The sequence below is a fragment of the Phyllostomus hastatus genome, unplaced genomic scaffold, assembly GCF_019186645.2.
Source record: "Phyllostomus hastatus isolate PE091 unplaced genomic scaffold, TTU_PhHast_1.1 phas_contig_159, whole genome shotgun sequence".
NCBI lineage: Eukaryota > Metazoa > Chordata > Mammalia > Chiroptera > Phyllostomidae > Phyllostomus > Phyllostomus hastatus.
Genome location: NW_025333640.1, coordinates 1,736,557 through 1,763,250, shown reverse-complemented (window position 1 = coordinate 1,763,250; position 26,694 = coordinate 1,736,557). Strand labels below are relative to the sequence as shown.

Here is a 26,694-nt window from a genome sequence, read left to right as displayed (position 1 = left end):
GGGTGCAGCTTCGATGGACCCCCTGCTTAAGGGTCCCTCAGGCTACGATGAGGTCTTGGCCAGGGGCCGTAGCCTGCTTTCAAGGCTGAACTGAACCAGGGTCTGCTCCCAGGCCCACTCCTGCGGCTGTGGGCAGGACTCAGTCCCCGCTGGCCACTGGCTGGGGCACCCTCTCTCCTCCTGACACTAGCATTCCATGTGGTTGTTCACTTCATCACAGCACTTGAGCGAGTGGGCCAGAGCGTGAGCAAGGCAGAAGGGCTGGACATCTTCAACCTCATCTCGGAATGACATTACATCACATTGGTCTTACCGTGTGTTTTTGAAGCCAGTCACTAGGTCCCATCCACACTCAAGGAGCGGGGATCCCATAAGGGCATGACCACCAGGAGGCAGAAGTCAGGGGCCGTGTCTGCAGCTGCCCGGCCGCACCGTGTGTGTCCGGTACGCCCCGTGTCTGCTCATAGCCGGGTCCTCACAGCTGGCACGGTGCCCGCCACAGGTCGGGTGCTTGGTTAGCAAGTGTTTGCCAGACTTCCAGATGCATCCACTCTCTCACTCCCTCATTTGCTCATTTGCCTGCTCAGCAAACATTTACTGAGCACCAGCTATGTGCCAGGCCTGTGCCAGGAACCCAGGGGTGATCAAGAAACACCCGATCCCTGTCTTTGCAGACTTTACAGTTCAGTGGAAAGAAACCAACATTCGGTAAATAACCACACACACACACACACACACACACACACACACACACACAGTCATGACTGCAGCAGTGCTGAGAAGGAACGGGAGCTAGGCAGATGTTTTAAGGGGCACTGGCCTGGGCTGGGACAGGGGGTCCATGAAGACTTCAGGCAGAAGTGTGAGATGGGACGTGAAGGGTGGGTGGGAGGGGCGGAGCTGGGCAGGGTAGGGACGGGCACTCCAGGTGGAGGGAACAGCCTGGGAAAGGCCGTGAGGGGGACTGCAGGAGAGGGGAGAGGGGGGAGGGAGGTTGGGAGGGAGGGATTTGCCTTGGGAGGCCCTGAAGGGTAGAAAAAAGTTCTTTAAACTGAGATACTTTACCTAGGATAAAATTCACTACTTTAAAGTCTACAAGTCAGCAGTTTTTAGTGCCTTCACAGAGTTGTGCAACTGTATCATTAGTGTCTAACTTCAGAACGTTTTCATCACCCCAAAAGGAAGCCCGTCCCCATCAGCAGTCACCCCCCACCCACAACACCCACTAGCCCACTCTGTCTCTGGGGGTGTCCCCGTTCTGGGCATGTCACATACATGGAATCACGCACCGCGTGGCCTTTGTGTCTGGCTTCTCTCACTGAGCGCCATGTGTACGAGGTCTGTCCACGCTGCAGCGGGTCAGTGTCTGGTTCCTTTTCCCAGCGGGTGATGTCCCGCTGTGTGGCCAGGCACGTCTTGTGTACCCGCCGGACAGCGATGGACACTTGGGTTGTTCCCACATTTTGGCTACTGGGAATCATGCCGCTATAGACATGCGCATACAAGTTTTTTAAGTTTTTATTGATTTATTTTAGAGAGAAGGGAATGGATGGAGAGGGGGAGAGAAACACCGATCCGATGCCTTGCGACGCCCCGAGTCGGAGATCAGGACTGCAACCCAGGCCTGTGCCCCAACTGGGACTCAAACCGCCACCTTAAGGTTTGTGGGACGACGCCCAATCCACTGAGCCACACCAGCCAGGGCTGCATATGAGTGTTTGAGCAAACATGTTTTCAGTTCCCAGGGGTGGCATTGCTGGGCTTTATGTTAATGCTAGGTTTCACCTTTCGAGGAACTTTCGAACTGTTCCAAAGCAGCTGCAGCATTTTAAATAACCCCCAGTCGCACGTGAGGGCTCGACTCTTCCACACGCTGGCCGGTGGCCGGCCCTTGTTAGTGCGTTCACTTTCTAAGTGGCCCTCCCAGTGTGTTGCACATGGAGTCGCTCACCACAGTTCCCTCAGTGTAGAAGCCCAGAGGGCCTCGGCTAGTAGGAAGGCACTGCAGCGAGAGCTCAGACCTAAGACGGTGACTGGGCCCCTAGGACGTACAACTGATGAGTGCCCAGCTCTCTGCCCCTCTCCTGCTCCGAGTGTGAGGGCCCCCAGGATGGGAGGGCAGGTTAAGCCAGGCCAGTCATCCCAGAGCTGGGAACCTGCTGACCTCAATACTGCAAGGTTGGCCTTTCAGCGGGTTTATTCAGCCGGAGCCCCAACCCGCTTCTGAAAGGGCCGCCGGAGAGGCTGGCAGCCAGGCTCGGCTTGGGAACAAAGCCCGAGACGAGGCCCCTTTGCGTGCGGGGTGAGGGGGGCACAGTCTCGCTCGGAGCCCTCTGGCTGCAGCTGCCCATTGTCTGCCCCCATTGAAATGCAAAGAGTAAATTAGAATTTGCCGGCTTCCTTTCTCCTCTTTCTTTTGGGTTTTAATGAATTCACTGGTTACTGGCTGAGCAGGTGAAGAATATGGCTTTTGAGGTGTTTTATACAAGAAGATTTTCCGATTCCAGGCTGGTCCTTGAGTTCACCCTCTATCTGCAGAACGTCCCCGCAGCGCTGTGCGGCCGAGCGGCGCTCTCTGCTTGGGGCTGCCTTGCCAGCGTCCGCCACCAGCTTGCTTCTCCTCTGGGTTCTCCCAAGGAGACTTTGCAGGCCTGCAAATGATGTTGTTACCGGCCAGGGGCCTGGCCCTGAGCGGGCCGCCTGGAGCCTGCCGGTAGTGTGTGGGTTCTTGCCTTTGTGGGGGAAGGTTTCTTGACAGGAGTCCAGGTGACTACCAGGGCACGTTTATGAAGCTGGGGACAGCGAAGCAAGGGAGGGCTCGGCACAGAAGCAGCACAGGAGGAGCTCGCTGGGAGTCAGGAAAGAGTGGGCCGTGGAGACAGGTCCCGGGTGTCGGCCCAGGACAAGCTGCCAGCCGCCCACTGCTCTCCTGGCTGCAAGTCCTGTGGGGCCCCTCGGAGTTTAGGAGATGCGTGCCTGTCGGGGAGGGAGCGGGGACGGGAATGGCGTGGGCTGCTCCCCAAAGGGAGAGTGCAGGCTGAGGCCTTTGTCTCGTGGCTTTTATCTCTCTCCTGCAGGCGGGAATCGTAGGGGAGGTCTCAGGGGACGGTTTCAGCAAAATGCTCATGAGTTGTCCAGATGTGTCCTTTCAGCGTCATGGTTGCCAGTGACTGGTCAGTGCCAGGGCAGGGGGTCATTGGTCATTGAAGCTGGTCCTGGCATCGCCCCCCTGGTATTGCTGCTTTTCTGGGCCTGGAGCTGAAATACGACTGAGGCCTGGATGTTACCTCCGGGGCGGTGACCTTCTGCATCTGGCTGTCAACTGCTGGGCAGTGTGTTCGGCTATCTGTCTTAGTTTTCCTCTTCCAATTGCCAAGGAATTTTCCCGGCTCCTTACTATCCTGCCTCAGTGCTACCTGCGTACCAGTCAGCTCATCGTAAAAATAAATACACAGGAGACTATGTTTGCAAAAGGCTCGTCCGACGAAGGACTGTTATCCAGAATATATGAAGAACTCTCAAACCTCAGTCATTAGCTCACATCAGATTCAACAGTGAGACGCTGAAAGACTCCCCTCTAAGGTGAGGGACCCCTTTCCCGTGGCCAGCAGGTGCAAGAATGCCACACTCCATCTCCTAGCCAGAGTAGTCAGGAAAGAAAAAGAAGTAGACACCATCCTCATGGGAAATGAAGAAGTAAAATTATCATCTGTTTGCAAATGACATGGTACTATATAGAAAAAACCTAAAGGATCCACCAAAATGGTTAGAACAATGAGTAAATCAGCACAGCTGCAGGATGCAAAAATCCAAACACAGAAATGAGTTGTGTTTCCATATCCGAGCAATGAACCACCTCAGGTTCGATTCCCGGGCAGGGCAAAGGCCTGGGTTGCAAGCCAGGTTCCCATTTGGGGGCATGTAAGAGGCAACTGGCCAATGTTTCTCTCCTTCTCTTTCTCCGTCCCTTACCCTCTCTCTAAAAATAAGTAAAACCTTAAGAAAATGAAAATATCCTATTTACAATAGCACCAAAAAAGTGGTATTCCTGGAACATTTAACCAAGAAGGCAAAAGCTGTAAACCATTGATGAATAAATTGAAGAAGGCACAAATAAGTGGAAGATATTTTGTGTTCATGAATTGGAAGGATGAATGTTGTTTATATGTCCATGTAACCCAAAGTGATCGCTGGTTCAATCCAAGTCAGGGCACATGCCTGGGTTGCAGGCCTGGTCCCCGGTGGGGCGTTCAAGAGGCAACCACACATTGATGTTTCTTTCCTCCTTCTTTCCTTCCCCTCTCCTTAAAAATAACAAATAAAATCTTTTTAAAAAATAGACATAGAGTTATTTTATGACACAGCAATGCCTTCAGTAGTTGATAGAAAATGGGGTGTTATTCACTGCTAAAAAGAAATGAGCTCTCCAGCCGTGAAAAGACAGGGAGGAAACTTAACTGTGTGCTACGAAGTGGAAGCAGCCAGTCTGAGAAGGCTGCAAACTGCACGATTCCAACTCTGTGACCTTCTGGAAAAGACGAAGCTATGCAGGCAGCAGGAGGATCAGCAGTTGCCAGGGAGGGAGGAGTGGGTAGGGCACTGAGGGTTTTTAGCTTGGTGAAGCTACTCTTCGTGATGCTGTGAGGGTGGGTATGCGTCATCATGCAGCTGCCTAAACCCACGGAATACACGGCACTGAGAGCGAACCCTGATGCTGGCAAGGACTCGGGTGATGCCGTGCCAGCGTTTGCTTGTCCAGTGCAACAAGTGGCTCACTCTAGCAAGGGAGCTGTGCTTGTGTGGGGCCGGGGGCATATGGGAAACCTGTACCTTCTGCTCACTTTTGCTGTGAACCCAAAACTTCTCTAAAAATCAAGTTTATTTAAAATATACATAAAGGAAACAGCCCTGGCTGGTGAGGCTCAGTGGATTGAGTGCCAGTCTGTGAACCAAAAGGTTGCAGGTTCTATTCCCAGTCAGGGGACATGACTGGGTTGCGGCCAGGTCCCCAGTTAGGGGTGTCTGAGAGGAAACTGCACATTGATGTTTCTCTCCCTCTCTTTCTCCCTCTCTTCCCCTCTCTCAAAATAAATAAATAAAATCTTTTTTTAAAAGCAAAAAATAAAATTTAGTAGATTAGAGTATCCAGCAATGCCCCTCTGAGTGTTCACTCAAAGGCAGGCTTTTTCGTTGCTGCATAGTATTCCGTCATCCTATGGAATGACATTCCACATCTTTGTACGAGAATGTTCACAGCTTTGGTCCTAAACTGGACGCAGCCTGAGTGCTCATCAACAGCAGAGTGCAGAATCCAACCACAGAATACTACGTGTGCAGCAACAATGAAGCGGGAATCGTGTCCCAGAAGCAACACATAATCACCTGCACGAAAGAAGCCAGACCCCCAAAGAGAACACGCTTCATGATTTCACTCCTGTGAAGCTCAGGAACAGGCAAGATTAGGTTACAGCGATGGGAATCACAACAGTGGTTCTCCCTGGGCTGGGAGCATTGACTAGGAGGGGCCACCAGTGAACTTTCAGGGGGAGGTGCTAAGATAGAACACCAGAGATAGGGGGCTTGTAAACAACAGACATTTATTTCCCATAGTTCTGGAGGCTGGAAGTCCAAGTTCAAGGTGCGTGCAGATTCTATGTCTGGTGAGGGCCTCTTCCTGGTTCATAGATGGCACCTTCTCGCCGTGCCCTCACGTGGCAGAGGGGCACGGAGCTCTCTGGGGTCTGCTTTATAAGGACATTCACCCCACTCAAGGGGGTTCCGCTCTGGTGACCTAATCACCCCCAAACATGCCACCTCCTGATACCATTGCATGGGGAGGTAGGGTTCCACTACACTGTTGACCTTGGAGCAACATGGCTTGGACTTTGTGGGTCCACTCCTGCATGGGTTTCTTTTCAGTAAATACAAATGTATTTTCTCTGCCTTATAATTTTCTTCATAACGTTTTCCTTTCTCTGGCTCACTTTATAGTAAGAAGGCAATATATAATCTGTGGGACATACGAAATATGTGTTCATTAACTGTGTATATTATAGCTAATGCTCCGATCAACAGTAGGCCATTAGCATTTAAATATTTGGGGAGCCAAAATTTCCATGTGGAGTTTTGACTGTGTGGAGGTCAGGGCCCTGATGCCTCACTATTCGGGGGCCCACCGTGTGCATTTTGGGCACACACATTCCTAGCATAGCAGGTGGAAACATTCTAATGGGCGAACAGATGTAAGAGTCCACCCAGCAGCACTCTTACTGTTGGGACTTTGAGGACAAGTAAATTATACCTCAGTTTTTTAAAGGGGAGGGGAGATTAGCAGGGGTTAGGTTGGCTATTAAATAATGCACACCTGAGTGTTTCTTTGTGCCTGGACCCAACAGAAGAATTTTGAGAGAATTAAAATCAAACATCCTGCCCTGGCTGGTGTGGCTCAGTGAATTGAATGCCAGCCTGTGAACCAAAGGGTCACCGGTTCAATTCCCAGTCAGGGCACATGCCTGGGTTGCATGTCAGGTCCCTGGTGGGGGACATGTGAGAGGCAACCACACATTGATGTTTCTCTCTGTCTCTTTCTCCCCCCCTTTCCCTCTCTCTAAAAATAAACAAATAAAATCCTTAAAAACAAGAACAATGAACACCCTCATCTGGGATTCAGTTATTTACTGCCACGTGAGGTCATCCACTTCCCAGCACTTCTGTCCACCTCCCGTGATTTGGTTCCCAGACCTCGGGAGTCCTGCGTTGGGCTGCTCAGGCCGCTGCAGAGCAAAGCGCCACAGGCTGGGGGCTTCCACAGTAGACCTGATCAGCTCTCAGTCTTGGAGGCTGGAAGGCCAAGGTCAAGATGTCAGCAGGGTTGGTTCCTTCTGGGCCTCTCCCCTTGTCTGTCCTCTCCCCTTGTCTGTCCTCTCCCTGTGTCCTCACATAGTCATCCTCCTGTGTGAGTCTGTGTCCTCTTATAGGGACACCAGTCCTGCTGGATCAGGGCCACCATGCTCTGACCTCATTTTAACTCAATCAGCCCTGCTATAAAGACCTCCATCTCTCCGTCCCGTCACAGTCTAGGGTCCTGGGGTTAGGGCTTCAACACATGCATTTGGAGGGGCTGGACACAGTTCAGCCCATTAGACCTGGTTTGCCTCAGTGCAGTACCAGAAGGAGGAGCCAGCTCCCCGGGCGAAGTCCTGGGCAGGGTGAAGAAGTCTCCGGCGGGGCAGCGCTGTCTGCGCAGCAGCCGTCCTGCTCAGCCGTGGGTTCGCTCTCGGGGTTCCAGTTACCTGCGGTCAGCTGCGGTCCGAAGATATTAAATGGGAAACTCCAGAAAGAAACATTTCCTAAGTTTTTAATTGCACACCATTCTGAGTTGCATGATGAGCTCACTAACCCTAACCCTAACCCAGGCTGCCGGGGGGATCTTCCCTTTGGCGCCTCCATGGTGTGACGCTCCCGCCAGCCAGTCCCTGAGTGGCATCCAGGTGACAAGGCGACTGTCTCTGCATCAGCCCTCGTGTCCAAGCCACATTCACCACAAACTCTTACAGAACAATTGTAACACCATCCTGTAATTTTATTAGTACTGTTAACCTCTCACTGTGCCTAATTAATAAATTAAACTTTATCCTAGGTATGTTTGTGTAGGAAAAATATAGTGTTTAGCCCTGGCTGGTGTGGCTCAGTGTATTGAGTATTGGCCTAGAAACCAAAGGGTTGGAGGTTCGATTCCCAGTCAGGGCACACACCTGGGTTGTGGGTTAGGTCCCCAGTTGGGGGTGCACAAGAGGCAATCACACATTGATGTTTTTTCCCTTCTTCTCTCTAAAAACTAATAAAAATAAAACCTTTTATACACACACACATATAAAGAGAGAGGGTTTATAGGTATTAGCGCTGTCTGTGGTTTCAGGCATCCACTTGGGTCTTGGGACTCGTGCAAGAAGGCTGCCGTCCCCAGAGCCAGCTCTGCGGGGCCCCTTCATCCCCCAAAGATTCGTTTGGTGGAGGAGCCTAGAAGTTGGACTTGAGCAGAACTGCTGGGACAACAGGTGTCGGCTGGGGCACAGCCAGCAGCCCTCTTCTTCCAGGGGACAGGAGCAAGGGGCCAGCTCCCCACTGACCCCGTCTGAGTGATAGGGACCCTGCGGCTGTCCTTTGGAGGGGCGGTCGGCAGAAGCAAAAGTGAGGTGGATGATGGGGCTGGTGAGTGTGCATCTGCCCTGGACACCCTGGATGCCGGGCTCTCTCGCTCATCTTTGTACGAGCTGTGCTTTCTTCCAGGCACACCCTTCCCTGCCCGCCCTCCCCACCGTGATGAAATTAAAATCTTAAATCCTCTTTGCCTTGCACTGACACCTTTAATCTATGTACCTATGATCCCTTGCAGAATAGAATGGAAACTTCCCCTTGTACAGTCTGTCTCCCCTACTTGCCAACAAACCCCCTGAGGGCGGGGCAGGGTACATGTTGTTCACTCTGACTCTGATGCCTGGCACAACATTGTGAACACTCTGGGGCCAGAAAGGCCCAGTTCAAATCCTGGCCTCTGCCCTTTTCTAGCTGTGTGATCTTGAGCAAGTTAGTTAATGTCTCTGTGCCTCAGTTTTCTCATCTGCAAAATGGGGAGGATAATACTGTGTTATCACTGCAGTAGGAAATACACAGTTACCTCCCACTCAGTGGGGGGCTGGCTTTTCTTTTTTGCTGACGGGGACAAGGCCCCGGTGGGGTGGCACAGGCCACTGCATTTCCCGTGCCCTCAGCCTTGCGGGCTGCTGCTCCCCACTCCCGTTGAGCTAAGTTTCCAATGGCTGATCATGGATGGAAGGGCTTTATTTTTTAAATTCGTTTTTAATCCCACCATCACCCAGCAAATGCATTTGCTGTCATACGAACAGGAGCGTTGCTGTAAGAACTAAAGCTCAGCCCTTTCCCGGGGCCTCACCTCACCCTCTGCTCTGGTGGCCGGCACCCGGTTCCGGGCTGCGAGCGCCAGTCACTGAAACGCTCGTGGGTGCCGATCCCGTGAGTCGGTCTCTGGGGCCAAGTGCGGTGGGGACACTGGTGCCCGCGGGGTGATGTCCAGGTGGGACTGCAGGCTGGGGCACCTGTATGTGGCCTCTCCATGGGGCCGGGCCCGGGAGGGCGTCCTGCAGAGACTCGGCCCACAAGTGGACGTCTGTCTGCAGGGACCAGAGAGAGCGGAGGGCCGGTTTTGACCTCCCCCTGGGGGCCACTGAGCACCACCTCCTCTGTCTTCTGTACGTCTTCAGTCACAAGCCCACCCAGACCCCAGAGGGCGCGTGGACCCCACCTGTCAATGACAGGCGTGTCCAAGAAGTTGTGGTCATGTTTTAAACCGGCCGTATCTCACCGGAAGTATGCTGTCAGCTTAGAGGTGTGGCTTTCCAATCTCTTCGCTCTGTGAATTTATAATCACATGCGTGCCCCCCCAAAAGATGTAGTGTCTTTTTCTTGAGGTTATTACTGATCATCTTTCTTTCTTCCTTTCCCTTCCCTTCCCTTCCCTTCCCCTTAATTCCTTCCTTCCTTCCTTTCCTTGTATTGTAGCAAAATACACATAACATTTGCCACCTTAACGTAGTGTCAGTGGCACTACGCACACTCAGACTGTTGTACAACTGTCCCCACCATCCATCCCAAAACCTTTCCACCTTGCAAACCTGAGCCCCCAACCCCATTAAATGCCTCTCCCCATTGTCCCCTCCTCCCAGCCCCCGGCTCCCACTATTAGGATCTAGAGTCTTTTTTTATTTATGATTTCTCATTGCTTATTACTGTTGTTACAACTAGCTGATGACTATAAAAAGTATTATAATTTTTATTTTGAAATAATTTTGGACCCACAGAGAGACTTCAAAAATAACACAGAGAGATCCCTGTGCCCTGCACCCAGCAGCGTCTCCTGTGACCACAGGGCGTGTCCTGACGCCGGGAGCTCGACGTGCTGCTGCCCCGGAACTGGCCCGAGGACCTTTCTCAGGCGGGAGTGGTTCTGCCTCTTCTCCTGGCCCGGAACCCAAGCCAGGGCCCCGAGTTGCACGCAGCCGGCACGCTTCCTGCGTTGCCGCTGGTCCATGACCATCCTCGTCTCTGTCTCTCACAGTCTTGACCCGCTGACGGGTGCTGGTCAGTTAAACGTGCCTCAGTTTGAGTTTGAAGTCTACTCATAACTCAGCTGAGACTGTGCATCTGGGGCAAGGACACCACGGAAGGGATGCTGTGTCCTCAGTGCCATGTGGCCGCAGGCACATGCCATCGACACGTCTCATCACGGGGGACGTGGGCCGGTCACTTGTGTGAGGTCTGGTTGGCCAGCTTCTCCACTGACAAGCTAGTGCTGTTTTCTCTTTGCTAAACAACAAAAAAAATCTGTGGAGAAACTCTGCGACTATCAAAATTCTGTTTTTACATCCTTTCCCCTCCCCCCTTTTCTCCACTCCCTCCCCTCTAGTAGCCATCAGCCTGTTCTCTGTACCCACGGGTCTGTTTGGGTTTTGTTTGCTTATTCGTTTGTTTTGTTCTAGACTCCACATATAAGTAAAATCACGTGGCATTTGTCTTCATCTAGCATAATACCGATGGCCCCTGGGTCCATGCTATTGCAAATGGCAAGAGTTCGCTCTTTTTCACTACTGAATAATATTCCATTGTATACACGTTTCACTTCTGTATCCATTCATATGTCAGTGGACGTCTAAGTCACTCCATGTCTTGGCTATCAGTAGTGATGCTGCAATGAACATAAGGGTGCGTGTATCTTTTCAAATTTGTGTTTCTGTTTGCTTCAGATGAATGCCCAGAGGTGGAATTGCTGGGTCATGAGGTCGCTCTATTTTTAACTTTTTGAAGAATCCATATGCAGTTTCCCATGGTGGCTGCACCAATCTGCATTCCCACTAATGATGCTTGAGGGTTTCTTGTCGACACCTGTTGTTTGTTGACTTACTGATGACAGCCATTCTGACAGGTGTGAGGTTAAGATTTCATCGTGGTTTCATTCTGCATCTCTCTGATGATTAGGGACACTGAGTATCTTTTCAGATATCTGTTCATTTGCACCTGCCCATTTTTAATTGAGTTGTTTTTGGGTGTTTGTTAAGTTGTATGAGTTCCTTGTATATTTTGGATATTAACCGCTTATTGGACGTATCATTGGTGAATATCTTCTCCCATTCAGCAGTTTGACTTTTTGTTTTGTTGACGATTTCCTTCACTGTACAAGAGCTTTTCAGTTTGCCCTGGCAGGTGGCTCCATTGGTTGGAGCATCGTGCCGTACACCGAAAGGCTGCAGGTTCGATCCCTGCTCACGGCACATACCTAGGTTGCTGGTTCGATGTCCGGTTGGGGCACCTGTGTGAGGCAACCATTGATGTTTCTCTCCCTTTCTCTAAAATTAATAAACATATTTAAAAGAAAATTTAAAAAAACTTTTTGGTTCGATGTAGTCCTGTTTGCTGCCCTTGCCCAAGGGCACAAAGATGTGAAGAGTTTACTGCCTGTTTTCTCCCAGGAGTTTTATGGTTTCGGGTGTTAAATGTACACCTTTAATTTGCTTTGAGTGTATTTTTGTATATGGTGTGAGAAAGTGGGCCAATCATCCTTCTCTTGCCCACTAATTTTACCCCTATCACCATCATCATCATCATCATCATCATCATCTCCTTCCTTCTTTGCTTTGGTCTTTTCTGAAAGAGTTCACAGCTAACTCGTACCAGGGAACAGTGTGCATATCCTAGTGAAACAAAAAGTGACTCTCAAACAGTGCCTTCTCTTACATGGGTCATTGCCAGGCGGAGAGAGAGGTCCGGCCGAGCACAGGGGCAGGGAAGAGCCCGTGACCTCGGCCTGGCTTTGCCTGAAGAGTGGGAGTTGGTCCAGCCGCAGAGTGTGTGTGTGTGGGGGGGGATGGGGGGATCTCTCTTTCATGTGGAAAATCGCATGTTTTCTGGCCTGTGAGTATGTGATTGTGAACCTGAGCGTGCGCTGGGTTCTCGACAAGAAATTGGGTCCAAGCTGTGGCCAGAGATGTTCTTTGTTGAGCTGCACCAACTTCGGAAATAGGCCAGTAATTTTTTCATGGTGTCTTTTAATACGTTTTATTGGGTTTTCTTATTTCTAGTACAATTGAAGACGATCCTTTCACATCTTCTGCAGTGATGAAGGCTTTGCCTGGTTGACTAATCCAGCTTACTGGTAGCAAGAGACTCGCTGGCCTGTGGAGCCTAAAGTGCTTCCACCTGGTTCTTTTTTTTTTTTAAAGATTTTATTTATTTATTTTTAGACAGAGGCAAAGAGAGGGAGAGAAACATCAATGTGTGGTTGCCTCTCGTGTGCCCCCTACTGGGGACCCAGCCCCCAACCCAGGCATGTGCCCTGACTGGGACTCGAACCAGCAACCTTTTGATTCTCAAGCCAGCACTCAATCCACTGAGCCACATCAGCCAGGGCCCATCTGGTTCTTTATAGGAAAAATTTGCCAACTACTTAAGTTCCTGCATTATCAAGTTAATTTATCAAGTTGTGGATCAATTACTTTTTTTTAGTCAAATGCTTGGAGGTGCTATTTCTCCCTTTTCCCATTGGTAGAGTTAGTGTTCATCATTCCAGACCTGTGAGAGTGCCGTGACGATGCAGTGCACACCCCGTCCTCCCCGCAGCCTAGAGGGCGAAACACAACATAGCTCGCGGGTCTGCCTGGGCACCCTTTGCACTGCCCCCTCCCTCCTGCCGAGGGGAGCACGGGCCCTGAACCTGTGTACTGAGGAGCTTTTCTAGGGTCATAACTTAGCTCTGACGTTTAAGTCTCCAGTACATTTCGAGTTAATTTCGTGTGTGATGTGAGGCAGGGGTCCAATTTCATCCTTTTGCATGTGGATGGCCAACTGCCCCAGCACCGCCCGTCGAAGAGACCATTCTTTCCTCACGGAACGGTCCTGGCGCTCCTGTCAAAAGCCAGTGGTCATGGATGTGAGGGCTTATTTCTGGTCTTGCAGTTCTGTCCCGGAGACCTGTATGTCTATTCTTATGCCAGTATCATAGTGCTTTTCCAATTTTAATGATAATTTATTGATTACGCTATTACAGTTGTTCTGATTTCCCCCCTTTGTCCCCCTCCACCCAGCACCCCCACTGCCTCAGGCAATCCCCCCACCATTGTTCATGTCCATGGGTCATGTGTAGAACATGGCTGCTCCATTTCCTGTACTATACTTTACATCCCCATGGCTATTCTGTGACTATTTGATTCTCCTCGTTTCGGCAGCCTACCTGTGTTTGTTTCTATGTATTAGGTAGAGCTGCTTTGACTCTGTGTCTTGGCAGCATGTCCTGTAGTAGGTGTTCTGTAGGGTCCAGTGGCATGGCCTCCCCTATCACTCAAGCTGGGTACTAGAGGTGTGCCCTCTGTGTAAGCTGAGTACCCCCTCCTCTTGTAGTTGAGTGTTGGTTGCTGTTATCAGATCAATGGGAGGGATTTACCCAGGCCAGTGAGCTGCAAGGATTGGCTGTGACCACTGACTACCGCCCTCTACTCTCTGTGGAGGATCAGGATGCAGGAGGGTGCAGGGTCAGGATGGTGGTGTTCTGACGTGGTCTGTAGCTTCCCACTGGGTGCATCTGCCCTGGGGTTTTCCAGATGGTACAGGACAAGGTCAGCCCCTACCTGCGTTCTGCCCAGGGCCACCCTGCCTGAGCTAAAAAGCAATCTGAGATGGCTGCTACTTGTGCTGGGCTTGGCGATTCCCAGGAGAAACCAAGCTGTGAAACTAGGCTGGCTGCTGCTAGTGCTGCACCTGGGGCTCACTGAGGCCAGCTGTTGCTTGTTTGAGAGGATTTAGTGAGTTGTGAAGCAGGAGCTAAGACCAGCCATTCCTATGGAAAAGCATTTTGGGTGGGCCAGTAGTTAGGTGGGGCAGAGTCTCTGGGGATCTCCAGGGCGGGTCTAACAGTGTTAGCCAGGTTGATGGAGTCTCAGATATGGCACCAACTTGCTGATTCTGTGGGAGGAGGGCTCAGAAAAGGGGCAATGGAGTCTGTTTGCCTTGATGCCAGACATTTGTTCCTTTCTCTGTGCCGCTGCTGCCTTTCAAGCTACTACCCCGGTGCTGGAGCTCAGAGGGAGTGAGTCTGAGTAGGTGATTCCGTGCATTGGTTCTGTAAGAGGAGTTGCTTGGGGCTCTAGAGTTTCTTCTACTGACTCAATCCCCGCTGGTTTTTGCAGCCAGAAGTTGTGGGGACTTATTTCCTTGGCACTGGAACCCTGGGCTGGGGGGCCTGGTGTGGAGCTGGGATTCTTCACTCCCAAGATATCCCTGCCGAATTTTCACCCACCCACGTGGGTGTGGGACCAGCCCGTTCCACATCTGAGCCCCTCCTGCCTGTCTGGATGGATGTGGTTTCTTTAATTTTGAAGTTGTCACACTTCCATTCAACTCCATTTCTGACAGTTCTGAGTGATGACTGTTCGATATTTTAGTTGCAATTTTGATGTGGTTGTGGGGAAGGTGACCCATGTCTGCTTATGCTGACACCTTGGCCGGAAGTCCCACCACGTTTTGATTACCACTAGTTTCAAAAATGGGAAGTGTGAGTCCTTCAAAGTCACTGTTCAATTTCGAGATTGTGTCATCTATTCTGGGTCCCTTGCAATGTCATCTGAACTTGAGGATTGGCTTGGCCATTTCTGGAAAAAAGACGGTTATGACTTTGATAGGTTTTGCATCGAATCTGTAGATTGCTTCCGGTAATGTTGCCGTATAGATGAGATTGTATGTATTTGCTCCTTATCTGTTTATTCCTAGCTACTGTATATTTGCTATGTGTTTAAATATTTTATAATGCAAGTACGTGACCTTTTCTTTTTGCTGTCTACCTGGTTTGGCCAGTGTTTTTGAGATTCACTCGTGCTGTGGGAGAGTTCTAATACTTCGTGTTCACTACTGCATAGTATTCCACCGTATGGTCTTACAGAATTCTTCATACATTTTCCGGCTGGTTCCATTTTTTTAATAAAAAATTGGTTCCAATTAAATTTGTTTATAATAAAAATGTATTATACTTGGTGCTTTCTTTTTTTCTCTTTTATTCTCTCTTTCCCCCCCTCCAAATGCTCCCTCTCTGGATTAGTATGTACATCTCCTTGGGCACATCTGCGAGAGTCCAAGTTGTAGCTCAGACTGGAATTCAGTCAAAAAGTTAGGTACATCTTCGCCCCGGCCTGTGTGGCTCAGTTGGTCAGGTGTTATCACACAAAGTGCAAGGTTGCCAGTTTGAGTCCCGGCCAGGGCACATGCCTGGGTTGCGGGCTTGGTCCTGTCAGGGCGTGTGCACAAGGCAACTGGTGGATGTTTCTCCCTTGCATCCATGTTTCACTCCCTCTCTTTCTCCCTCCCTTCTCCTCCTCCCACCAAAAAATAAAAAAAAGCTTATATACATCTTCACCTTATTACTCTCAACTTGCTCTCCAAAGTAGCAATTTATTCCTTTGAGGAGATTTTCTAATGTTCTCGCATCGCCCAACTCCTTCCCCACTGTATTATCCTACCCTTTTACTGAGATGCCAGATTTGCACTGCTGGTATCTTCTTAGCCCTTTTGCATCTGGACACGAAGCGGGATGTGCACCCACCTCAGACTGCCCTGTGCAGCCTGGGTAGCATCTGTGTTCCCCTGTAAGCCGACATAGTTCATGAATGATGCAAATCACCTCTTCCTTGAAGATCTGGCAAAACTCACCTGAAAAACCATCTGGGAAGGGGTTTCGTACAGGGGACAGATCCTTGACCATCATTTCAATAATTTCTAAGGTTAAATCACTTTTTAAGGGCTGAATTTATTTTGTTCTTAGACTTGTTCCTATTTTACTCTTTTACAGAGTTAGTAGTATGAACCTGCACACACCCCCTGACACCTCTCCTCCTCAAGGGCAGTTGGTGCCCCCCATCACCCCTGACGTTGTTTGTGCTTCTGTCTTCCTGCCAAAGGTCTGCCTCTGTTCTGGGTATTTCCAAAGACCCAGCTTTAAAAAAAAAATTTTATCTGAGGATATGTTCCTTGATTTCAGAGAGATGAGGGGAGAGAGAAAAAGACATCGAAACTACAATCAGGTTTGTGTCCTGACTGGGGATTGAACCTGCAACCCTTTGGTGTACAGAACGATGCTCCAACCAGCTGAGCCGCCCAGCCAGGGCCAAAGATCCGGTTTCCTAAAATGTTGTTGTTTTCCTGGTGCTGCCAGTTTTCCATTAATTTTTGATCTTACTGTTTTCTTTTGACTTACCTTGTGATCATTTTTTTGTAATAGATGCTTAGTTGAAAGCTTTAACTAGTTTTAGTTTCAGTCATACAAAGCTACATATTTGCCTGTAAGTACCTCTTTGGCTGTTTCATTTATATTCTGTGATCTTCCTCCCCCCCCATACATGCACTTGACCTTAAATTGACCTCTGAGCACATCTTCAGTTGCGTCCTGCTGGTTTTTACCTGTGGTGGTTTCATCATTCAGTCCAAGTACTTTGTACCTTCGCACAACTCACCTTTCATTCATTATTTAACACCTGCAACCATGCAGACTCCAGGAGCTGGATGTCATTGGTTTATGCAGTTTTACTGCTCTGTGGCTAGTGAGTCTGACTGTTGAGCTTTCCTTTACGACCTGACATGGCTTCCATTCCCATGAGAACTGTGTCTGGACAGACGTGCACCCTCTATTTGCTGGGGACAAAGTCCTGTGTGTACCTATTTGGTCAAGTTTGCAGTATTCATCTCCTCAAGGTCCTTATCTCGATGACTTGCTCTTTCTGTTGCTCAGGTAGGTTCCGTCTCCAGCACCACTGTGTCTCTTTCCTCTCCTCCTAGTGGGTGTTTGCTTTAAACACGTGTACATGATGCTGTTAGAGACGGAGCGTGGATTCAGGGCACTTGCACTGAACAGGGCCACAGTGCTCTGGCTCCTGGCAGAACCGCAGCGATGGTGGGGTTCTGCCCCCCGCGCCATCCTTCCCAGCCTGGGGCTGTGGTGCATGGCTGGTCCTGGCCACAGGCAGGCAGAGCCCAGACGCCTTGCACTGTCTCGCTGTGGCCATGGGAAGCAGGTAAGCGCTACAACTTACCATCTGTGCCATCTTGGGTGGGAGACCTGACCTGTCGGAGTCTGTTCCCTTCCTGTCCACTGTCAGAAGGACAGAGACAGCGAGAAGTGGGCACACACAGTGCTCAGTAAACCGGGGTGGTCGTGCTGTCCTGGGGCAGGCCAAGGCCCCTGGAGACAGTGTCCTGGTGGCCATGGCTATAGGTTAAGACAATTCCTCAGGGCCCTCCTCTTCCAGGAAGCCCTCAGGTAAACCCCTGCCTGCCACCACCTACTCCCAACCAGGGCAGGAGCATCTCGGTTCTGAGCCACAGAACTAACGGTCACATGTATTAGTTTTACCCGAAAATCCTCTGCACCCAGTTTCCAGTAAGGAAGGCAACATATGCCCTGGTTGGCCACTTCAGCCTCATGGGCTTAGGAGCCCAGAGGGGCTTTGAGGACTGAGTGGGCATTCTCCGGGAGGAGCAGTCACCTTAGATGCCTCAGCGTGGACCACGCTCAGGCTGGGCCTGGCAGGGGGTCCAGCCCGCCGCCTGCACGTGGCCCAGGATGGCTGTGCGTGCAGCTCAACACAAACTCGTCAATTTACTTAAAACATTGAGATTTTTTTGTTTTTGTTAGTGTTTGTGTATTTAATGCGTGGCCCAGAGATGCCAAAGGGTCGGACCACCCCTTAGAGCCTGACTTTCTGTCCATTTCAACTCACAAGCTGTCAGTGAAAGGACGCCCCCCCACCTTCCTCACTGACTTCACAAGTCCGGCGCCGAATGCTTTCAGTTTTGTTCACACAGAGGAATCTCCAAGTGCCACGGGTTTCCACGTTCATCTTCACGTCTCCTTTCCCATTCGTGGTGACTCTACTACGTTCTAGCTGTCTAGCTGGAAGCTTGGCTCATGTGTCTTAGGCTCACGGAACCTCTGGATTGTTTTCCGATTGGCGTGTTCCAGGTCCCACGTCTTCCTCGGGCGCCTCTCCGGCTGCGACCCACGGGTTTCGTTCTGCGACACACCCCTCCTTCCTCAAGCCCGCGCTGTGTCTGGAAACGCGTTCTGACACTTTCCACGTGAGGCCTTTTTGGGGTGGCAGACTCGGTCACAGAGTCTTCTCCTCGGTGCCCAGGTCCGGTTATTTCATCTCTGATTTGTTTCTTGGAATTTGAAAAGAAAGTCGACTGCTGGATTTTCTAAATGCTAACGTTTTACATAAATGGTCCGTGTGTTTGAGAATTTGGGGTTGGGGAATATAGTTTGATCAATTTATTTCACTAAGTTTATTAATGGTATTAGTCTCAGCTTCTGTATCTATGCATTTCTGACTACTAGATCTGACCATTTCTGAAAGGGGTGCCTCCACCCTCTCCCAGGACGGGTCCCTGTCCTGAGACCACCCTTCTCCCCCCGGAGCCTCTGTGCAATCATGGGGTGGGGGGCCTTTCATCCCGTCCCACCTGTGGCTCCTTCGGGTGGGGACAGTGCCCCTAACCCAAGTGCTTCGTCTGTCCGGTAAGCTCAGCTCCCTCACTGGCCCTTCCCGAGAAGGCACGGCTGAGGCTGAGACCCACCAGGGTGTGGATCCCAGCTCCACTCCAAAGTGCAAGTGACTTTGGGTCAGTTCTGGCCCTTCTCTGAGCCTCAGTTTCCTCATCTGTAAATTGGACTGATGACATCCATCTCAGAGAGCTGGCTCCTGGTCGATGCTCAATGGTGGTCCTAGTATAATCAACAACAGTAACTAGTACCAATGAGGCAGTCCCTGTAAGGCCAGAACTTGTGTTCGAACCCTAGCAGGGCCCTGTAGACACTGAGGGCCCTTGGACCAGCAGCACCGGCTCTCCAGGCCCCTCCTCACGGGACTGTTACAGGACAGACGGCTCTCCGGGCCCCTGCCGGCCCGGGACAAGACGGGCTGGGCGGGGGCACGACAAAGACGTCGCCGACGACCGGGTTCAGACCATCTTCCTTTAATACAAAGTTGATATATCTACATACACAGAGGTGGGAAAACCACCCAGCTGCTTCCGTTTGAATAAACAGTGTCTAGAGCAACGGCAGATCTGCTCTGGTACAAAGAGAAAAACTCGCTTGCTTGGGGGTGGGGGATGCCGTGCTTTCTGCGTTTGCCCCGTAGTCCCAGGGGAAAGGCGCCCTGGCCGGGGCCAGCACCCAGCCTCCCATCCCTGAAGAGGCGGAATCTCCTGCTCTGTCCCTTCTCCCGCCTTGGGGCTCGTGGGGGCTGCAGGGAGGTGGCCACCGTCACTGGGGCCCGCCCTCCACTGCCCCACCCTTGGAACCGTGCTTGATATGTCTGAGGATTTAATCATTAAAAAAAAGAAGAAAAGAAAAAAAAGGAAAAAAGAAACCAGGAGCAAAAGGACGCCCTGTTCTTGAGTGAGGCACGGCTTCCGATGGCAGAAAAAGAAAACGCCGGCCGCGGGGACAGCTGTCAGAGCGCACACGGCCGCCACGCAAGCACGCTCTACAGTGAAAAAATAGACTGTGAGGAGAACAGGAATAAGCAACATTTTTCTTTTTAAGTTCGTGGACTGGTAAGTCACTTTTTTTCTTTTTAAAAAAATTAGAAAAAAAATACGCTATTTAAAAAAAAGGAAATGTCACTGGATACAGTTACACGGAGTTTGAAAAACAAAAAGCTGAATTCTGGCCCCCCTCCAGCCTGCTGCTGATGCAGGGCTGGAAACCCCCCCCCCCCGGGGTGGGGGGCGGTGGGCGAGGGGCCACAGCCCCGTCCTCCTCTGGTTCTGGGGAAAACCCCCATTTGCTCTCCACCCCCACCCCCCACCCCGGAACTGCTCGTTTTGGAATTGGAAGGGAACGAGGAATGTGGCAAGTATTTCAAGGCGGCGGCTGGTGCCGGGGAGGTTGCCGGGGGCCACGTCATTCCCAGAGACCGTGCAGAAACGCTGCGGCCGCCGCCGGGGGTGCAGGCCTCCAGGGGCCCCCCAGCCCAGGCAGAGAGAGGCATCCGGAGCCGGTGGAGTTGGGCCAGGCGACCATGGCTTTAGGTTGCATAGTGGTCGAAGCTTCCCAGGTACTCCAGAGCTGCCTGGTAGCAGAACTGGTACTCGTCCTGCGGGAAGGGCAGGGAACAGGGCTGTAGGTGCCTCCTCTCTGACACCTCTCAGGGCTCCCTGCGGCCCCCACCCCCCGGGGTGTGTCCACGGCACGGACTCTCCGCCCCAAGTGCCCTGTCCTCTCTGCCTACGGGTTGTACACAAAGACACGGCTGCTCAGTCGTCCCTCCACACACCCCTCCAGGCCAGGAGTCTGACACCAGCTCTGTCTCTCCAGACACAGCAGAGGGAGGACCCTGTTCAAGTGCCCAACGTGAATGCGACTGAGGGGAAGACCCGCTCCGTGCTGGGTCCCACTTCCCTGCCGGGGCAGCAGTGGGGCTTGAGAATCTGTGGCCTGTGTCAGGGTCTTCGCTGAGCCACGAACTGGCTGTGACTTTGGGACTAGAACGGACCCCTCTCCTAGGCCCAGGGACACTTCTCAGCTCTGGACTTCATCTACTCCTGTGTCAAGAGCTGACTAATAACCTTCCGGCCCAGAGCAGGAGGCACCGACGACCACCCACCCACGACCCAGAGCCCACATCACGGAGGGGAGACCGAGGCTCTGGCGACAGAGCTGTGAGGCCGGGACGCCTCTCCCTGTCCCCTGCGCACCTCCGTCTGCACCATGGCCGGCCTCTGGGTCCGCAGCATCTTCACGGTCTGGAAGATGTCCACCACACCCTCGTACCGCATCCTCTCCAGCACAATGCTGAGCGTGATGAAGACACCGGTCCTGCCTACGCCGGCACTGTGGGAGGGAGGCGGCAGCTCAGTGCAGGGCACCCGGACCCCCACTCCCCAGGCATGAGAATACCCCAGACCGGAGTGCCTGAGGCTGACGGGTATCCTCCTCGGGCCTCCGTTTCCCCAGCCAGGAAGCGGCCGGGGCTCGGGGAGCGGCTCACCTGCAGTGGACAGAGATGGGGCCGTCCTGGCCGAACTGCTCCTTGGTCTTGTGCACCTGCCCGATGAAGTCGATGAAGCCCTCCCCCGACTTCGGCACGCCCTGTTCCGGCCAGTCCGTGAACTGGAACTGCCGGACAGTCCGGGACTGGCCATCCTGGAAAGAAGAGCCCAGCCTTGCTCACGAGGTCAGTGGTGGTCACCGCCGTGCCCCGTGCCTGCTGGCCCGCAACCCCAACCTCCAGCCCCAGCAGCTCCAGCCTCCGCCACCGTCTTCTGCTGTCACCACCCAATGACACCATCTCCCACGGCCACTGTGCACCACCCCGCCCCCGCGCCCAGTGGTCCTCTCTCCACATCCCCAGTCCCACCCACCACGACCACCGGGCCACGTCCCACGCCCCCATTCTCTGCTACCCTCCACCCTCCAGCCTGCACCATCCCCTCCCACCTCCACGTCCGCGGGCAGCCTGCACCCTGTGCCGTCTCAGGGCACTACCCGAACCATCATTCCGCGTCCTCCACCGCCCAGCGGTGCCACACGCCCCGCACTGACCCACGGGGCTGCCACCCACCACCCACTGCTCCAACTCATCGCCTTCCGCCCCCAACAGCACCGCCCACACCGCGGCCTCCTCCCTGCACCGTCTGCCCCGGTGACGCGTCATTTCCTACCGGTGCCACCCACCCCTGACAACGGCCGTCCCCACCACCCACAGTTGCGCCTTACGTGGTTTCAATTCTCGCAGCCAACTGAGGTCCGAAATATGAACTGTTTATTTCGGGAACTTTCCATTCACTCAATTTTAAAAGGTGGTGTGACGTTGTGAGTAACGTGATGAAATCCCATGCCACCCTGCCCCACCCCGCCCAGCGCACGCGCCAGCCCTCTGTCCAGCGCGTCCACGTCGCAGACGCCCCCGTCAGTCACTCACCGCCGCTGTGGCGGCATCACGGTGCCAGTTCCAGTGACCCCGGTATTCCCTCGCGCCGGCCCCCAGGCTGCGCCACACGGAGCTTCCACGGCAGTGCGCCGCTGCCCCTGCTCTGGCAGGCACGCACGCCCGGGGAAAGACCGTGGGTGCGCAGGGCTCAGTGCTACCCACCACTCCGGGCACCCGCTGCGGGGGGGGCACTTGTGCTCACCAGCCGCTCTCACCTAGGGGCACCACCCACCCCCGCCAGCGCACAACCCTTCACCACCCAACGACGTCGCCTGCCACTGACCGTCTCCAGCCCACCCCCCGGGCACCCTCCTCGCCCACCCTGTTGTTCCACGGCCGGGCCACCACGTCAGACCCTCTGCCACCTCCCATTCGTCACAGCCCAGCGGCCCGGCCCCCACGACCCTCCAGCCCCCGGAGAACACTGCCCGCCGCCTTCTCTGGCCACCCCCTCGGCAGCACCGTGGCACCACCCAGTAGAGCCGTGCACCCTGCCGGCCCCCGCCACCCAGAACCCCCCTTCCGGCCCCACCTTCCTGTCTCTTTCCGGCTGCAGCGCTGTCTACTCCCCCGAATGCTCACCGCACTCCACTTTTCAAAGTTGTTTTCCATAGACTCTCTCCCCCCTCTCCCCCCAGTCTGCCCTTTCTCCATCCACCGCTGACAAACACCACCCTCAGCGGCCGCAGGACCAGTCTCTGCCAGCCTATCACCAGCGCGGTCCCTTCTCTGACCCGCTTCCCTCCCCCGGACACTGCGCTGGTTCACACCCCTCCACCGGCCGCAGCTTCTGCTGACCCACAGCCCCACATCCCAGCAATCCAGTGGTGGCATCTCACAGCCCCGACACTTGGGCCCTGATGACGTTCGTCCCCCCAGCCACTAGCGACACCTTGACAGTCTTCTCCCGCCCCTCCTCTCCTACCAGCTTGGATCCTCTGTCACCCAAAAGGGCCACCTCCCAGGGTCAGCCTGGCCAGTCGCCATCTAACAGCCCCTCCCCGCCCCCGACCACTGCGTCTGCATTGGCTGACACCACCCACAACGCTCTCCTCTCTCCCTGCCCACGGGGCCCATTCCCACCCCCCGCCCCCACCGGGTGGCACCCTCTCCGCCCCCGGCCCCAGCCTCCCCTCCCAGCACCACCACCCCACCGAACGCCCCCTGCAGCCTGCTAACACTGTCCCCCACAGGCTGCGGCTCCCCACACGCCCGGGTGAGTGGGTGACATGTGCTCCAGGGGGGACACCACGGGGTCAGCACCGGGACACGGTCCTCTCTCCACCTACTTGGCGGTGGGAGGGATAGGCCAACTCACTCATTCTCCTCCCAACACCCCACGCTCATTCCTGCCCCAGGGCCTTTGCTTCTGCTCCCAGCTCTCGAGGCCGTCTCCCGGTCACTAGGGAAACTCGGAGCCCCGTCTAGGTTCCAGCCCTGCTGCCAACCTGCCTCCACACTCACCCGGGCGTCTGTGACCTTGAACTCCCGCAGGATGTACTGTGGCATGTTGTATTCTGCCATCGGATCCACCACGAAATACTGGTAGCGGGCAGACCGCTCAGCTGGCCAGTACTGGTGACATTTCTCCTGTCAAGGGGACGGGGCCTGTGGTCAGCCTTGCCTGAGCCCCTCCTACTCCCCGGGGCCTGCCCGCCCCCCTTGGGCCCCGCATACCCGGCCCATCTCCCGCAGCTTGGTGAGCATCACCACGATGGTCGAGTTGTTCTCCCACAGCATGCGCCAGAAGTCCTCCGTGGTCTCCGCCAGCGGCCCCTGCGTGGCGATGTAGGCCTTCTGCTGCCTGTGGGGGGCGGGGAGTGAGTGCAGGGCTGGGGGGCGGGGCCTGGGACCACAGCTGCCTCCATGCTGCCTGGAGGGCCAGGCGGGGCCACGGCAGCCGCACCTGCCATGCAACTGCCTGCGTGGCGAGGGCTCGGCAGGGACTGCCTCCCTCCCCGTCTCACTGGGCCCTCCCAACGGCCCCGTTTAGCACCGGGGAAGCCGTCAGCGGCAGGACTCGTTCCAGCGCGCGCAACTGCCCTCCAACCTCCTGCCTTCCTGCTCCGCCTCCCCCAAGTGCCAGCGAATGACGTGCAGTAGTTGGCGCAGGCGGCACCTCGGCCTGGACGCCCTCTCCGGCCGTGGTTTCTCAGCATCAGCACTGCTGGGACCCACCGCTGGGTCGCCCTTCGCGACGCGGCATCGTTCTGGGCAAAACCCCTGGCTCCACCCACCATGCCCAGTAGTAGCCACTGCCCAACACACTCAAATCCCGACAGACACACGTCCCTAGACAGTGCCAAACGTCCCCCGGGGCAGGGCGGCTCCGACCGACAGCCGTGGACATGCAGGAGGCGGAGCCCCACGGCGCACAGCGGCCCTCAGTGAGGCGTAGGGGAAGGCGTCCCGCCCCCACTGCGCCCGCACGGGGCTGGCAGAGGCCGTGCAGCATTGTCTCCCCACGAGAACGGAGCCGCCTGGGCACAAGGCTGGGGCCCCAGTCCCGCCAGGCGGAGGTGAGGTACCTGTAGCCGTCGATGGAGCTGGCGTTGATGTAGTCGGAGCCCTCCACGCCCCGGATGGGCTGCAGGCAGACCCGCGTGCTCTCGTACGGCATGATGTTCACCAGGCGGTTCTTGAACTTGTTACAAGGCAGGTTGGCGCTGATGAAGCGGGACGTGTGGGCTTTGGAGTTGGCCAGCCGCTGTGGGGACGAGGAGCAGGGGCTGCTGTCCGGACAGCCTCCAGCCGGAGCGCGGACAGCGGGACAGCGGGCAGGGGAACGCTGGCGCCCACCCCTGGGCCCCGCTGCTCGGCCCTGCCCCGCCCGCGCGCCCACGGCAGCCCGCACGCCCTCTCCCACCTTGAACTCGAGCTCCATGCCCGTGACGTGCTCGCCGGGCTCCACCTGGGCCAGCTTCTGGATGTAGGCGTAGAGGCTGCGGGCGGGCACCTCGGTGTTGCCGCAGCCCACGGCCTCCAGCAGCGCCTCGTGGATGAAGCTGTACTGGTCCTCCGTCTGCACCATGTAGTTGCGCTGGGACCGCATGAGCGTCACATGGCCGTACACGTCCACTGTCTTCTCCGGCTTGATCCGCTCCAGCATGGCGTCGATGACGATGAAGCAGCCGGTGCGGCCCACGCCGGCGCTGCGGGGACAGGCGTGGCGATCAGGCGCCCCTCGGGAGAGGGACGGGGGGTGCGAGGCGCCAGTGGGAGCCAGAGGCCGGGGCCGGGCCAGCGTACCTGCAGTGCACCACCACGGGGCCGGCGTCGGGGGGGTTGCAGGTCTTGACCCTCCGCAGGAACGCCAGGAACGGGGTCGGGTACTCAGGCACCCCGTGGTCCGGCCACGCCGTGAACTGGAACTGGCGGACCTCACGCTTCTCGCTGGAGCCGTTCTGGGGGCCACAGGGAGACTGCCTGGCACCGCGGCCTGTGCAGGGGACGCCCAGCACACCCCCCAGGCTGCCGCACCTCCGAGCGTCTGACGCAGGTGTCCACCTGCCCCCGGGATGCAGAGGGGTCTCCAGCGAAGGTGTCACGTCTGTCTCACGGGACGTGGCCAGCGTCCTTCCCCACCCCACTCCCAACCCCTCCACCTCAGCTGACGGTCGCTCCTCCCCTCCAGCGCTCTTAACAGAACTTCAGAGTCACCCTCCACTCGACGCCTACATGTCCAACCCCCTAGCCCACACTATGGACGGCCTTCAGAGTCCATCCCAGCCCGGACCAGATAGCTCGGTTGGCTAGAGTGTCATCTCGACACGCCAAGGTTGCAGAGTTCGATTCCCGGTCAGGGGACACGTCACAAGACTCAACCAATAAATGCATAAATAAGTGAACAACAAACTGATGTCTCTCTCACCCTTCCTCTTGCTCTTCTAAACTCAATTAAACAAACAAACCAACCTGAAACAAATTAAAAAACCCCAAAGTCTATCTCAAACCTGCCCACTTCTCACCCTCCTCCCTCATGGCGGTCACCATGATCCATGCCATTATCGCCCTGGGACCCTGTGAGTGTCACTTCTGCCTTGGTCCCTCCAGTCTGCTGGTGCTCCCCCTCCCCTCCCCGGCTATCCCCCCCACAGCAGCCAGAGAGCGCCGGTGAGCGAGCATCAGGTCCCACACCTCCCATGTCTACGTGACTACAGCCCTCCAGAGCTCCCACCTCCCTCCACGAAAAAGCTCAAGTCCTCCCTGTGGCCCATGGGCCCCACACAACCAGCCCATCCTCTCCCTGCCCTCAGCTGCTCCCATCTGCTCCCTCTCCCCCCACAGTGTTCACTCAGTCCCGGCCACAGGGGCCTTCTTCTGCCCCTCCGACACGCTAAGCACAGGCCTGCCCCGGGGCCTTTGCACATGCTGTGCCCCCTGCCTGGAATGCTCTTTCCCCGAATCTCCTCATGAACCCGTCCCTCCCTCCTCCAGCTCCCCCAGAGCACATTCTGTTCTTCTCCTCAGCTTTACTTTAATCCTGCACACGTGAGATTCCTTATCGCTTTTGGACCCTGGTCTCAGAGAAGTTTTTGTGAACTCCATCTCCCTCCCCTGAGGCAAGGGGAGTAAAAGAGAAAATAAACGTGACTGCATCAACCTAAAAAGCCTCCACACAGCACAAAAAACCATCAACAAAACAAAA

The 26,694-nt window shown here is 54.5% G+C and overlaps 1 protein-coding gene across 12 annotated transcripts in view; it reads right to left on the bottom strand.

Annotated features, from left to right (window-relative positions):
• Positions 1-19,067: 19,067 nt before the first annotated feature.
• PTPRS (protein tyrosine phosphatase receptor type S) overlaps positions 19,068-26,694 on the bottom strand; it is a 95,776-nt gene continuing 88,149 nt past the window's right edge. For all 12 annotated transcript variants that reach the window (XM_045830790.1, XM_045830795.1, XM_045830793.1 and 9 more), the window contains 8 exons: positions 25,296-25,450; positions 24,913-25,198; positions 24,575-24,753; positions 23,724-23,850; positions 23,511-23,636; positions 21,105-21,259; positions 20,812-20,947; positions 19,068-20,210 (listed from right to left, as the gene is read on the bottom strand). In XM_045830790.1, coding sequence (XP_045686746.1) covers positions 20,142-20,210; positions 20,812-20,947; positions 21,105-21,259; positions 23,511-23,636; positions 23,724-23,850; positions 24,575-24,753; positions 24,913-25,198; positions 25,296-25,450 — 1,233 coding nt within the window. In that variant the 3' untranslated portion in view covers positions 19,068-20,141. The remainder of the gene's footprint in view (positions 20,211-20,811; positions 20,948-21,104; positions 21,260-23,510; positions 23,637-23,723; positions 23,851-24,574; positions 24,754-24,912; positions 25,199-25,295; positions 25,451-26,694) is intronic.